Here is a 14,736-nt window from a genome sequence, read left to right as displayed (position 1 = left end):
AATAAAACAAAAACTACAAACAAAACTATTTAAGAGATAGTAAAGTACCAGTCTTTAAGTGTATTTAAGCGCCTGCCCTTCTTACTTAGTAGCTGACTTTTGCATAGCCTTTTAATATTCCTGAGAGAGGGAATGTAACCCCATTTGGAGCATTGACTTAAATTGTTGCAGTGACTTTTACAGGAAGCCACGGCATTATTAAAAGATAGCCTGTGTTCCCACAAGCATTCTTCTTTTTCATACCACTTCATTTACCTGTCACTCTTGGAAGTAATGACCAAAGCCTGTTCATAAATCTGCATTCAAAGTTAAGTTTTTCAAGTGCTATCCTTCCCATGTGTGGGGAACAGTAAGTGGAATAAAGATACCAACTCCGGTTTGTTTAAGCTTTCTCTATACCTAAGGTCCCTGTTACATTGCATGGCACTATTGGCTTCTATCTGCTAACTGTAGGATGTTTGCGAAAGGAAATTTTCATGAAATCTATAGTGTTCCTGCTTGAAATTGTCTGCTGCCATACTTTTTTACAAAGAGCAGGGATACTGGATAAAAGTAAATAAAATAAAATAAAAATAAATATCACTCCCAGATGCTTCAAGTGTAAGTGGACTGTACTCTGTTGCAGCACTGACTCACCTGCAATCTTTTCTTTTCCTTTCCTTTCTCTATACTTGCTGCATGCTGCATGCCACTCAGAGTGAAGATGAAGAAACGGATTACGATATGAATGACTCAGATTAAGTGTAAATGTCATGGTGAGCACTAGCTGCCCTAGGATTTTACCCAGATGCTTTTCTGCCCCATCCAATTCCTGCCCCCACTAGTGCTGTCCTTTGGCTAGTCCTGGTGGTGTATTTGTTTGTGGTTATAGTTGTGGCATGGTTAGCAAAAACAGAATACATGTTCTGTATGTTGCTTCTTTGACAGAGTAATCAATGTTGCTGTTACCAGCTGTACTATGAATCTATACCTTTAAAGTTATGCTGAGAAGAAAGTGCTTCATATAGGTTCTAGGGGGAATACTATAGGATCAAAATTGGTTTTGATTTATATTTTCCTTGCACCACCTTTTCTGTCAATTACTTTTTATGTGTAGGGGTGTCTCATACAAGCTTGGAGTATAATTTTCAGCAAATGTTTATGTGGTAATAAATTAACAAACTTAACTGAAGTGCAGTGTAGTCAACAGATCTGATAATTTTGAAGTAATAATTTTTTAATCAAGACCTGGCAAATACAGGCACATGGATGTAATTTAGTGCTACAGTTGTCTTTACCGCAGGAAACAACTGTTCTCAACAGAAGGGTCAGGTCCTTTCTACTGCAGTTTGACATCCTTATTGAAGATCAAGGTACTTTACAGGTCACATCAGGAATCCGTATGTATCAAAGATGCTTATAATTGCATGAGACTGAGCTCCAGCATCTCATCTACACAGCTGAATATTTTAGCTGTAAAGCAGCCTTATACTACCTCTGACTGTGTTGCTTCCACACAGCTGAAGAAGATACCTTACAACTGGTTGAAACTAGGTAATCTTTAAGGTCCCTTCCAATACAAACCATTCTACTATCCTATGGTTATTATCTTTCCCGATGCTACAGAAACTACTGCTGAGGTAGAATAAGGTCTTCTGCTAAGTCTTCTGGAATGGTTACAAGGAATGGATCAAATCTGAAGCTTCATGAAAAAAGTAAATTGATTTCTTTGATGGAACTGAATGCAAGCTCTCTCAGCTGCCTGAGAGACAGAAAGTCTCTTAAGATGTTACTCTGTCTGCAGCAAATTTATTCTGAGCAAAAGGAACTACCACACTTGGGCCCTTAGGATGAGAGAGTTTATTCAACATTGCTGAGAGTTTTTAAGTCAACTTTGGATCTGCTGCATCTGGATAAAAAACAATAGAAACACGGAAAGCAGGAAAATTCTGAAGACAACAGATCTAAAGTATAAGTTCAGAGGAACATTATCCGTTGAAAGTCTCTGTTTAGCTAATAGAGTGTGTTTTCACATGAAATTCTTCTTCAGTGCCTGGTTCTGCTCAAGATATGTTCTACAATCCTAGCACTGGCATTTAGTTACCTTTGTTAGTGTTGAGACATCTTCTCTCAGCATTTTTTGCACAGGAAGTGACTAAAATTTTCAGGAAGTCTCATTAAAGTTTTATTTTCATGAAAAAAGGAGGAGTTCGGATTGCAGAATAGAATTGGTCATTCTTTCGGTAATTAGTAATTCAAATTTTGATAGAATTCCTGATAATTGAAATTCAGTGTTCTCTTTTCCTCTTTGGACAAAGTCACTGTTCATGACTATAGAAGATCCTCTATCACCCAATTTCTAAACAGAGGTTGATGGAACACTTCCCTTGAGAGCTTGTTGATGAGAAATCATTTCCTCTTTAGTAAAGTTAGGGGTTGCAGAAAAAGTACCAAGTAAAATGTGTTAAAATATTGCCTGAGCTGATGGAATTTTCTATTTTATGTTGGATTTACTGGCGCAGCAGTGTGCCAAATTCAACATCTAGATCTGGCTTAGCTTGTCTTATTTGTATGTGCTCTTGAAGTTACAGAAAGTAATTCTAACTCTCTTAATCTTAAAAGCATTTTTTATCTTTTAGGAAAGAATAAACTCAAATGTTGCATTTCAGATGGGAAACATTCACAAAATTAGTTGATCCAGTAATACTTTCTAACTGCACATGTGCTTATTTCAGCCATGTTTTTGCCTCTCTTGGCACTTATTTGCTACTTTTGATGGGTCAGACTGTTTATCCACAATGTGGACTTCTGCCCCAGTACCTTATTCTCTGCTGTGACCGACTCCAAATACTTGAGGAAAGAGACTAAGCATGAAGCATTTATCAGAATAACTCATGATGTATTTCCCCAGCTTCTGGTAAGGAGCAGGTTAGAAATTTTGGCTTCAAGCCTGCATCCAGATCATTACATGAAATAGGTGTCATTGGCACTATATTCTGTAAGTTTGTCTAATATCTTTTGAATGTACTAGCTACTGAGCAATTTTCAAGGCCTGTCTTTTCTGTGCAGAATGCACCTGTATCTTTCCGACATCTTAATATGAAAAGTTTTTTGCTTAGTACACATAGTAGATTCCTCCTCATGAAATATGCATGTTTGCATTTAAAAATATACCTGAAAACGCATTATAGCCCATCAGAGAATCCTTCTGTATTTTGTAAATTTATCAAAGTACCTGCAGTGTCACTTCATTTCCTAACTTGTAAATAATAGTAAGTCTGACTTTGAAATGAAACAGAACTTTGTGACCAAAAAGTGAGATCCAGGTACTGCAGGCATTCCAGGGAGCAAGTGATAAAGTGGATTTTTTTGTTTGTTTGTTTTTTAAGTTAACCCTGAACTGTCTCTGAACTGTCCTTGAGAAGAGCATACAAATGGCGATGGAGTCTTTATGAACTCCAGTCCTTAAAAAAATCCCATGGCATTGTGCAATGCAGGTGAGACCCTACTTGACTATAGCCTCTGTGAATGACATTAGGCTTAATGACTGATAAGAGGCCGATACGGTAAATTATCAACATTCTAACAATACTAAAAGGAACCAAATACCTAGACTTTTCATTTAAAAACCAAACATGAAATTGGCATGCTCTGTTAATTTTTGGTGTGACAGTTTTTACCCAACAGGCACAAAGATCGTGTGTACTGTCAAATTCTGTGAATCCTCTGGGGGGTAGAATGTGCTACTGAGTGCTACTAGCATGAGGTGTTTGTCATAATATGAGATTAAATTGAAATCATCATAGAAAAAAATTCTACATTGAAGACAGCTATGCCATTTCCCAGGGACTGTGCCTTTGGTTTCTGCCAGGTTTTGAAGAGCTCTTCTCAGTACTTGGAAAACAACCAGGAAATAAAAGAAAATGAATTAGAGATAATTTTATTTGCTGATAAAGTACTTGTGCTAAGTACATTTGAAGCTTTGCTTAGTCTGTTTTTGGCCATGGTCATCACTGGTTCTGCCGTTTGCTTGCAGGCTTCCCTGTGGGTACACGAAAGCAGCTTCAGAGCTGATGTCATTACTGCTGATTGCAGTATTCAGTTTAGAGTAGAAATGTGAGAAACACAGTGGCCTGCACAGTCAGTCCTAAGACATGGATCCTTTCTTCACTGGAGGTGCTGAAGAAGGTTGAAAAGGGGAAAATAAAAAATCAAAATAGAATACATAGTCTTTGTGTTATAGGATGCTATATACAAGGTTTCCTAGGTTCTTCAGGGGCAGATAATTTGGTTTCATTAGACTTCATTCCCTATATTTAATATACACCTATTAAACAAGTCAACTGCCTTTAGGGGAAAACCAAATCATCTTATTCACTGTAATGGGAATCTCAGTTCTTGGTAACAGTGGGAGAAGCAAATTCCTTACACAAAATTTCGAGAAATATATTCCTTCTCATGAAGTCAAAGGCTGCGACACCTCTCAGCTGCCTGGCTTGGGTGATTCAAAGGATAATGATGGATAGGGTAGTGCATGAAAAGTGCAATGTGCTATGTCCTGTCTCTGCAGAAGCAATTTTCCTGTGGACTGGAAGGGATACTTAACAATCTTGTGAGATCTACCATGAAACAAATAATATTAATGTAAAATTATTTTAAACTGTTGTCAAAGTAGGATTTACTGTCCTATAGGCGGTGAGTCCAACTGATGAGCTTTGTATATCCGAACTCCACTGTAAAAAAAAATTTACTAAAACTTTTTACTATGAAGAAATCTTGTTGTCTGAATTTAGTTCATGCTAAAGATCAAGTCTGGACATCTATTTCAATGTCAGTTTAGTTCTGTCAACTCATACTGTTGGTCTTTGAAAGCTGTATGCATCATCTCACCCAGTATGACATTTGTGCGCATTTTAGGTTGCTAATTACGTTTTCAAGGAATACAATTGCAGCTGAAATTTGAGAGAGTAAAGGACATTTACTGCAATAGGAAAAATTTAAGATTAAATCCCAAGTTTTAAAATGTATCTGGTTCATTTACTATATGGGACTTAAGTATCTTTAGAACAAGGATGAAATAAAATGGCTTACTACTTATGTATTCCAGCCCTTAAGCTTTGGTTATATTAATCAGACTCAGTTACTAGCAGCGATGTACATTAGTTTTCATGATGTTTGATAGTAAAACATTGTATGTATTAATCCTTCTTTTTCAATCTTAAAGCAAAAGCTTCAAGAATGTCCTTGAACCAGCTTCTTTAAAAATTCTTTTTTTTTTTTTTTTTGAAGTAGTCGTTATGTTGTTCTTTGTCCTCCATTCTTTAAGAATGACATTCAGAGAATTTTCATTTATAAAATTGTTGGTCTCTTTCAGATTTTGCAAGAACGAGGTTCCAGGATGTGAAGACAGTATTGAACGGTGAAGATTTTTTCTCTTTTATTCCAAGATGCAGTGAATTGTCACATTGAAGAGGCTTGGCTGCAAAAGAAAAAATCTGATTTAGACAATTTTCTGTTGATCTGGGTTTCAACCATTTTTGCCTATAAGCTGGTGTCAACTGGCTGAAAGCATTGCAAGATTACTTAATGGGAATAGATGGTGTGGGAGGAGTGTGTTTTAAGTTTTGGTTGTAGTGCATGGTTATACTGTCTTATGGGCTGACTGACAATGGCCATTTGAAAAGAAATGACCATGCACTTATATTTTCCTCTGAGACATGTAGCACTTAATGCTTGGTGCTGGATGACCCAATGTTGATCAGTTTGCAGAGATTTTCCTACTAATCATTGTAAACATTTAAAGGACAATGCAATTGGTGCTACACACACACACGTTACAGCCCACAAATGCAAATATTTGGGCCTACATTGTTTTCAAATCAGTGACAGCCCTAGTTGACTGTCTTCTACTGCACATTCCTTATGGCTCTGTGACATTCTATTTCGTAAGAACAGCCTAGGAGATCAACTGAAACTAGCATGTAAAAAGTTACACAACAGACAAAAGGTTTCTTTAAAGGAAGGTTGTATATATTGACTGTGGGTTTATGGCATATGTTAATACACAAAGGGAAGACTAAACTCTGAGAAAATGGCCTTCATCTGAGTAATTCTTGATGTTCTTTCTCTCAAATCAGTCTCCTCCTGCAAAAGTTACGCTCCAGTCTTAGCCAGATGTTTGGAAGGGGAATCAAAATTCACTTAAAATGAACAACTGAACTTTCTTTCTTTTGAGATATTTGTATTCAAATGTGTGTTTGTACTTTTAAAAATTCCTATAAGTGTTGACCTCTATGGATTACAGTTGAGATTTTTCAAGAGCTGGAAGTTTTACAGAAATATGGTTGGTTAGTCCTAGATCCCTATCTCTGTGGCTGGGATTAGAATCAACCTAGAGCGTGAACACAAGCTCATGCAATCGAAATACTTAATTACTTCATACATTCAAGATACCTGTAATCAATCTTTCTATACTGTTTCAACTATGCAGTTAAAGAACACCGTTTGAATACATCTGGTGCAGCTTTATTAGTTTATGTCCTTGATGAAGGCTAATACACAAGACTGGAGCTTTTTAATACACTATGTTTTGAGCAAAATCTTTCACACATCTTTAAAACACTTAATGATATTGACAGTATAAAACTCAGCTTCATTGACTTAATAGCTGAAAGCAGTGGAAGGGAGTTTCAAAAAGCTGTAAGATTGTTTTGAATTCTACAGACATTTGTTTTCATTCTCAGTAACATCAGAATTTATGCATATACTCTATGTAATCCTTTACACAAAAGCCCCATTGTCAAACACCCAGGGTCTACCTTTATTTATTTTTTTCAAAAAAAATTAATAATAATAAAAAAAAGATTATACATTGATAAAGGTTTGGCAGGAACAATTTGTAAAAAACATTTATACTAAGCTGGTTAAACAGTGGGCTAAATGTTTTGTCCATGCGACTAATGCTTGAAAGGGTTTGTAATGCATTTTGCCACTTGGATGTGGTCTGCACTGGAAGCTGCTGGCCCCTCCACAACAACACACAAAATGTTTGTCTTTTTTTAAAATGTTAAAACTGAATTGAATTTACTAAAAATGTAATTGTGTAGGGAGCAATGTTTATACTTTTATACTTTTTTAGGCACCCATATTTTATCAGCTTAAATTTAACACCCAAGTTTCCCCTAAATAATAACAGATTATCTTATGTATCTGAATATAAGCATAGCTATTGTCTGTGTTAAGTACATATTAAAACATTTCCTCTGCTGCAGTAGTCACTGTGTTTTTAAACAGCATGACTCCACCATATTCCCTGAGTTCTCTAGCTCATGGAATTGCAGCCAAGTAGGTTTCTTGTTTTCTTGATGTGCTTTACAGAGTAACACAGCATTGGCCTAACTGGATTCTAAAGCCCAAAATATCTGTGTAATGATCCTTCCAAATCTGTATTTCTGTTGTCTCTCTTATTTAACTCCTCCCAAAATGAGTATTTTTGTCTTATGAACTGAAATTTTCAAGAATGGCAGCAGCAAAGAATAAGTAACAAGCTGAGCAAAACCAGAACAAATTTAGAGTATGTAAAAGGGTGTTTTTTTTCTAAGTATGTTTTTTCCACTGGAGTTTTTTTCAGTTTAAAAACATGCTTTTATGGTGAGATTACCTGCTATCTAGTTTACATTGTATCCATGTTGTAGCAAATTTGGGGGAAATGGGTGGTTAATCATTCTGCACTTTGTTTCCAATACCTCACACAGGTTTTAAACAAAACAAAAAAAGAGAGAACTTTAATAGGTACCTTGTAAATTATTTTATATATGCTATTGTTTGAGACCACTTAACTACCTACTTTTCCGTTCTTGCTATTGTCATTGTTGCTTTAATTTTTGTGAACATCTGAGGCTTTGAGATAGTTGGAAGTGCAATTATATGCCTTTTTCAAGGCATTAAGAATCAATCCCTCAAAAAGTATGGTTTCTTTTTATTTGACTCTTGTAATGTCAAATAAAGTTAGCTATAGTAACAAGGTTGTTGTATTAGAGTCCAGCCTACATCAAGTTTTGCAAACATTGCTTCATATGTTAACATCTTGCAGGATGAGGTGATGTACTGATGTAGTTTAAACTGGAGTCTTTTGTGTCTTTGCTGTCATTTGGGGAGTATTTACCTCAAGCAACCTGCCTGTGATGATGTCAAAGTGATATGTACACTGAAGGATCTGTAATTGAAAAGTTATACTGCAAAAGCATGAGATGAACTCTGGATTTGTACAGCTTATCTTTAAATCAAAACAGTACTCCAGGCTAGAATTTATAGAATCATTTCTATGATTCTATGAATTTAGGGTCCTGAGCATAAAAAGATTATAGCAGAAGAAAATAATGCAGGAAGGGAGAGGTACCAAAATAAACAGTCAATCAAGGTAAGCTCTCATGAAAAAATAAAATTCTATGGAAGGTTTAGTTTTCTACACCTTCACTATATGAATATTCAATGAAGTAGTTTGACATGTTGACCATGGAAAATGAGGTTACTTCTGTAGATTATTAGAGGATTTCTTAAATGTCTGTCATTTCTTAAATGCAAAACTTGTGTAAAAACTAAAAAGTTCAAGGTAGCCATTTCTTTCTTAAAGTTAGGAAACAGATTGTTTGGACTTAAATTTAGACAGAAGTTATTTTTTTTGTATGGGAGACAACTGTTTTCTATGTGAAATGCTTTTGGATTTCAGAAGGTGACAAATCGAGTTTATCTGCAATGAACATGTCATTCTGAAGCTGCTAAGATGTGAATGTCACCTGGTCCATAACTGTTCAAAAGTATAGTCTGACTCAGCTCCCACAGTAAATGAGAAATAGCTTTTTTAATTAAAGATACAAGGTTACCTGGAATTTTCTCCTACTTATTATGGAGTTATTAAGGAGTCTGGATAATTGCAGTTTGTTATCTGTTAGTAACTTAATTGTGTGTCACAGGCTTGATTGTATTTAGAAGCTTATATTGATTGTCTACTGAACTTTCAGTCCTCAGAATCATATACTCAAAACATTTGAAAAAATGTTCTGTTTTTTTTTTTTTTTCAAATTTAGCCAGGTGTCTTGTAATGATACCAGTTTCTTTCATCTTTCACCCTAGCTTTAGTAAAAGATATTCCTGAAAAAAAAAATGAGCTCAAGATTCCATCTAATTTCTTGTCTTCAGATTTTCTTCAGACAGTAGCTGTGTAGCTCCATTTCTAGCAATTTTTATGAACAGTCATGATTGATTAGAAATGGTATTATTTCCTGAAGATACCAGAATTGAATCAAACTCCTCCTTCTCTGAGAGAGTTTTTTTTTTCAGGAGAAAAATGTACATTTCTAGCAGATTATACAAAAGAATATGCAAGTGTAGGCCGGTGCAGGGAACCAGTGTGTTGAGTGGGATGATGGTATTTTCAGAATTCTCAGAACAGAACACTGCATTCTCTGAACATCTGTTGAGGTTGTTGGAAGTTGTTGATCTCTTTTTGAGCAGTATCACCAACAAATTAACACACTCATATTAATAACAAATTACCATTTTACTGGTATTATAAAAATGAACTTACAATGCAAAAATGCAGAAATGTGTGAATGAATGCAATTATATAGAAAATGGGTTATAATGTGTACTGTCCAATCATTCAGGTATACTGGAGTGCATTCCTTGAAAAGTAATGAGAGAACAGAAATACTGGGCTTTTCACGGAGATCAAAGTAAAGTGGAAAAAAAGAGTCTGAAGATGAAGTGTGGCATTTTGTTCACTTAAAATGTGATAAAATCAGAAAGTGTCGTTCTCCTATTTTATTCGCTCTTTCCACATCAAAAATCTCTTTGAAGTTTTTCAAATTAATTTCTTAAATCAGCCATGAAAGGTGGGGCCCTTGAAAAAGACCTGGGATTTTGCTTTGCCTTTAACAGTACCTGCTAGCTCAGGACAGTGAAGTATCTTCTAACACAGACATTTTGAAATATTTAGTCTGAGGATGCTGTCTGTTTGCTTCATTGTAGTTTATACTGTAGTTATTTCTAGCTTTAAGTACGATCTCAGGAAATTACCTGAGTTTGCATGTAGGATTATTGATTCTTAAAATAGCAAAAATATTCCATTTAAAAATGTGGACACCTGTCTGAACTCAGTGTATTACAACTTCTCTTTTCTTTTGGTTCACAACAAGCGGTAGCTGTCTTTAAAGGCTTCTTACTAAACTGAAGCTTTAAAGGGCTAAATAGATCTTTCATTGCTCAGTTTGACTAAGTGAAGGAACTCTTTTCAGTGCAGAAATGTTAAGGGCTAAAATACTTTCCAGGGCTAATCTGGGGTTCCAGGAAAAATGAATAAATAAATAAACTTCTAAAAAACAGGTTTTTTTTTTCTTCTTCTAACAGATGCTACAATCATTTTTAGAAATTGCAGATATAAGTGTGTTCCTGTCTTGCTTGGCATTTCAATACGCAACTTGGTAAGGAGTAGAGCAGAGAAGACAGCACATTTGCCCACCACTTCATTATTGCCTATGTTGAAATTTAACAACTTTTGTGAATAGAACTGGCAATAGAGAGGCTTTGAGGAAAATTCTATGACAGGAAATTCTTGCTGAGTATTTCATTGCAACTTAGCAGTCCTTTACTTTTGCAAAGTCTACCAAGGCATAATAACTATTATAATCAGAGAAAATTACTTGAAGTTATTTTGATCCTTTCGGGGTGGCTGTGGCAGGAGAAAGTTCTATAAGAGTATTCTCCTTGCTGTAGAAAGCTGAGTCTAAGTTTTGATCCACCTGGAAGTTGAGACTTCCAGGCCTGGTGATATGAAATGTAAGAGCTGATACATCTATGTACCTGATTCTTGCTCCTTTTGAAGATTTTCCAAAAGAGTATGCACAGTTTCAGTAAAACTTAAGTTGGCCGATGTATACTTGCTAGGATGAAGCAAGTGCCAAGATGTTGTAAAAGAAGTGTTGCCAAGCTGTCTACTTCGGACTGCACCAAGATCACCAAACCGAACAAGTATCAAATGGCAATTATTTCTACTCACTTTTGTAGTGAGCCTCATCTGAGCCTGGCTATGAAAAATCTGTAAATCTGTTTCCTATAGACTGTCGCGGCCCACCTACCTAATTCATCAGGTTGCTTGTTTTGGTTTTGTTTGTTTGAAATTACTGGTCTCACAATTACCTGTACATCAGTTGTGTTGCTGTCCAAGTGGCCATACTTCCAACATGTTATTTCCTGGATAGTGGATTAGCAATAACACTTTATTTTGTGCCAATTCATTATCTCTGAAGTGTTCTTACTGCAGCAGAGTTTGATTTTTTGATTTGGTTTTAATGCTTTTGCATTAGCCAAAACTCTTAGCACAGACATGGACAAAAAAAATGAATCCAAGGAGTTTCCCTGGATAAAAAAGAATCTGCTAGGGCTTCCCAAAACATCTGAAGTTTCTTACAGTTAGCCATCATTTTTAAAACAAAGATAAAATTAAAATGTGTGTGGGTATTTTTTTAACCTCCTTTTCATAACACTAGCATATTGTAAACTGCATGAAATAAAATTGTTTTTTTTTTCCCTTTTAAAGTCTGATGTCTTAAATCTTTCTTTTCTAAATCCATTAATGTTGACCGCATAAAATCACTGATGTGCCAGGTTTAATACTTCAGATATAAAATACAGTTTCACATTTGTGCAGTGATTCAAAGCAGTAATACTTCTTCCTTTGTAAAGGAGATGCATCTTTTTCTGCTGCCTCAAAGACTTTACCACAAAAAAGCCATGTTTATTTGTATATTTATCCACTGGGAAATTAAGGTATTTTCCTTAGGGTTTACTCTGACTGTCACTGATCACTGTAGTAGGAAATTGGCCCCTCTGCTGTGGATATGTATCTACCACCACAAAGAAAAAAGTGTAAAGTGTCAAGTTCTAACTGATCAGTTTGTAAACATTTGCTTTCATACAGCTCACAAATCAGCCTACCTAGCATTGCAGATTTCTTGTAGAATCCAATTTTTAATATAAATACTTTTGTATGGAAAGCTAATCAAATTGACGCTTTGTAATAAGGCCAACATACACTATAAAGTAAGAAATATAAGTCACTTTGTCAGCTCTAAAGTCTTACAGAGGCTGTACAATTAAGAATGAGGCAAATTTCATCATAATAGTTTTAATCGTTTTTAAATGTGAAGCATGTTCTAATCTTTCCTTTTATGTTGAGAAATTTTAGTGAAATGGTATCATTTTACTAAAGTGATTTCCTGCATTTTAATTGTATTTGATTTTTATTAAAATAAATCCTAAGTACAAACTCTGGTAGGAATTAAGTACTTAATATGATCATTATATATTTTTATCAGGCTTTGTTATAAAAGTATTTGCACTTTACAATTAAAAACACTACTTTCAATCAAAATTCCTACTGTGCATATCTGTAGTTTCAAGTGTCTTCACAAATTAGTGAAAATGAGAGCACAAAAGGGATAAGTGTGTACCAGATGCCAGTTAATACGGGAAACGTAAAGTAGATCTTTCTCTTACACGTCACCTATGCCTTACATGTCCAAGTCAGTCATTAACATCCAGGTTGGATCCTCTATAATAACTGGAGTTTATTTGGCGCTAGCTTTCCTTTTAGTGGGATGTTTCATTTCAGGAAGATGAAAATGGCCATGCAAATTCATCTTTTAGTGTGCTTAAGTCTTGCCTGGCAGTAATAAACATAGTCCATATTTATGTGACTTTATCTGAGGCTGCAGCCTGTACAATTTTAAGAGATAAAACCTGTGAGTGGTGTGTTAACAGTCTCCTCTAAAAATCATTGCTTTTGGTAATGTCACTAGAATCCTCAGGGTCTGCAATGAAATGTGATTTCTTCCACTATCTCCATTCAGATCAGTAATGACAATCTTCAGTACTGAGTTTTGAAGGATGCAAATTCAAGCAACTGAAAGGCTCTGAAAAGTGAACCTACTACAATACAGGAAATCTGCCAGCTACATCAAGGACCACACTACCAAAGCTGCATTTTAAATCTTTGGCTTCGAAGCATCCATACTGCAAGTGACAGGATACTTGGAAAGGTAAAGGGAAGAGTACATGTTTGTCCTGGTTTTACTGTGGATATTTGTGGCCAGTGGAGGAGAATCCAAGGGCTGAAAGAGTTTTGACTCTTTCTCTACGCCTGATAGATGTGGGATTCCATGCTCAAATTCACACTCCTCCTGGAACTGGGGGATTGAGTGATGTATAGCTGTTGTTTAGTATGTCTACAGAAGCTTTAGAAGCAGTTCTTCCTTTTTGTCTGCTGGCAATAACATCTCTTAAAAACATTGCCTAGCTAACATTTGAGATTTAAAACAAAGATCTGTGGCAGGCACAACCCCCTACTTGGACAGCTCAATGTGGGTTTTTTTTGAGACCAACCTAGAAAGGTGAAAACCAGAAATACACACTTTTTCCATTCCTTCTGTAGAGTCAAACATGAAATAAATGAGAGCACGAGCTTTATAAGAAAAAAAAAAAAAAGCTTGGAAGGGCTGTAACAGACTACTTGGCTTATCCTCTTGGCTAAACACAGGATTAAATATATTTTAAGCATGTATTTTAACCTACCTTTAAAACTCCAACCAATGAAGACTCCACACTCATCTTTCCATTAGGCAGTCTAGTGCCATAGCAACTTTGTCAGCAGCATTTTCTTAACACCTGATCCGCATTTTTCTCACTGCAGTTTAAACTGATGACATCGTTATGGATATGAATAGTAGATTATTGCCTTACTCTCTGCTGTAGCCTTTCATTTTCTCAAAGACAAGTTAAATCTCTACATGGTGTGCGTGTCTGAAATGCTACAAAATGTCAAAAACAACAACAACAAAAACCAATAAATTTCAAGTGAGAATTTTAAAAGCCAAGCAGAACAAAGTATACATAAATGTGTCCAGCAAGTTTATATTAATTCTGCCAACTTCAGGTGCCAGCTGCCACTGAATCCCAGTCACCCAGGGCTATGAAGAAACAGGCTTCCAACAGAAGTTTTAAGATGTCTAAGACAAAACGCTCGTGCAGCTGCCTATTCACAAACTGGGATGATGGGCAAGGAGGTTCCTAACCTCAGCACAGATTTTCATTAGGACCAATTTAAATCCAAGAACTAATTAATTCTAGCGTTTCCCAGAACAGAAACCATTTTGATCCTGAAGTACTGCATGGGAGGTGCACAGCTCAACACGTTACCAAACGCAGACCACTGCAAGGCATGGCTAAGAGGAAGTTTCAAGACAGAAATTTCTTAAGCTATATCAAAATTTAACAAAAAAAAACAGTCAAGGACAGAACGTGATTCTTACCTGATAAGCTACCAAAAACGAATTCTTAGAAACAAACGAGCAAGGAAGCAAAACCACGCGGCACAAAGCGTGCTGCCTCTTAAAAGTCGGGTAAAGTAGATTTGGGACAAACGCGACTCAAGGCTGCGCTAGCGGTCACGGTCAGCGTCTGCGCTTTCCGACGCCACAGGGACCCGGGAGCCGCGGCAGCCGCGGGGCCGTCCCCAGGGCGCGCTGCCCGCAGCACCGCTCCGCCGCGGCCCCCCGCCCGGCGCCGGGCCCTGCCGCCCTGCTGGCAGCCCCGCCCGCCGGCTCCAGCGGGCGGGCCGCTCCGCCCCGCCCCCGCTCTCCCCATAGGCTTCCTGGCCTGCCCGTCACCGGGGCCGCTCCCCAATCCTCCAATCAGAGCCCC

General features: G+C 36.7%; 1 protein-coding gene and 1 long non-coding RNA gene across 5 annotated transcripts in view; one reads left to right on the top strand and one right to left on the bottom strand.

Moving 5' to 3' along the window:
* The window catches only part of KCTD5 (potassium channel tetramerization domain containing 5), a 33,831-nt gene extending 27,009 nt beyond the window's left edge, over window positions 1-6,822 (top strand). For all 3 annotated transcript variants that reach the window (XM_032197466.1, XM_032197467.1, XM_032197468.1), the window contains one exon: window positions 5,354-6,822. In XM_032197466.1, the coding sequence (XP_032053357.1) occupies window positions 5,354-5,383 (30 nt within the window). In that variant the 3' untranslated portion in view covers window positions 5,384-6,822. The remainder of the gene's footprint in view (window positions 1-5,353) is intronic.
* LOC116495174 lies at window positions 3,904-14,588 on the bottom strand. Of its 2 annotated transcripts, none has more exons than XR_004253928.1 (3): window positions 14,346-14,588; window positions 13,609-13,844; window positions 3,904-5,458 (listed from the first exon to the last, which is right to left on the bottom strand). It is a non-coding gene; the product is annotated as an uncharacterized LOC116495174 (long non-coding RNA). The 2 variants fall into 2 exon arrangements; XR_004253929.1 differs by having other exon boundaries at window positions 13,609-13,732.
* Window positions 14,589-14,736: the final 148 nt, after the last annotated feature.

The sequence above is a fragment of the Aythya fuligula genome, chromosome 15, assembly GCF_009819795.1.
Source record: "Aythya fuligula isolate bAytFul2 chromosome 15, bAytFul2.pri, whole genome shotgun sequence".
Taxonomy (NCBI): Eukaryota; Metazoa; Chordata; class Aves; order Anseriformes; family Anatidae; genus Aythya; species Aythya fuligula.
Note: the sequence above shows the minus strand (reverse complement) of the source record. Positions and strands in the feature narration are given on the sequence as shown.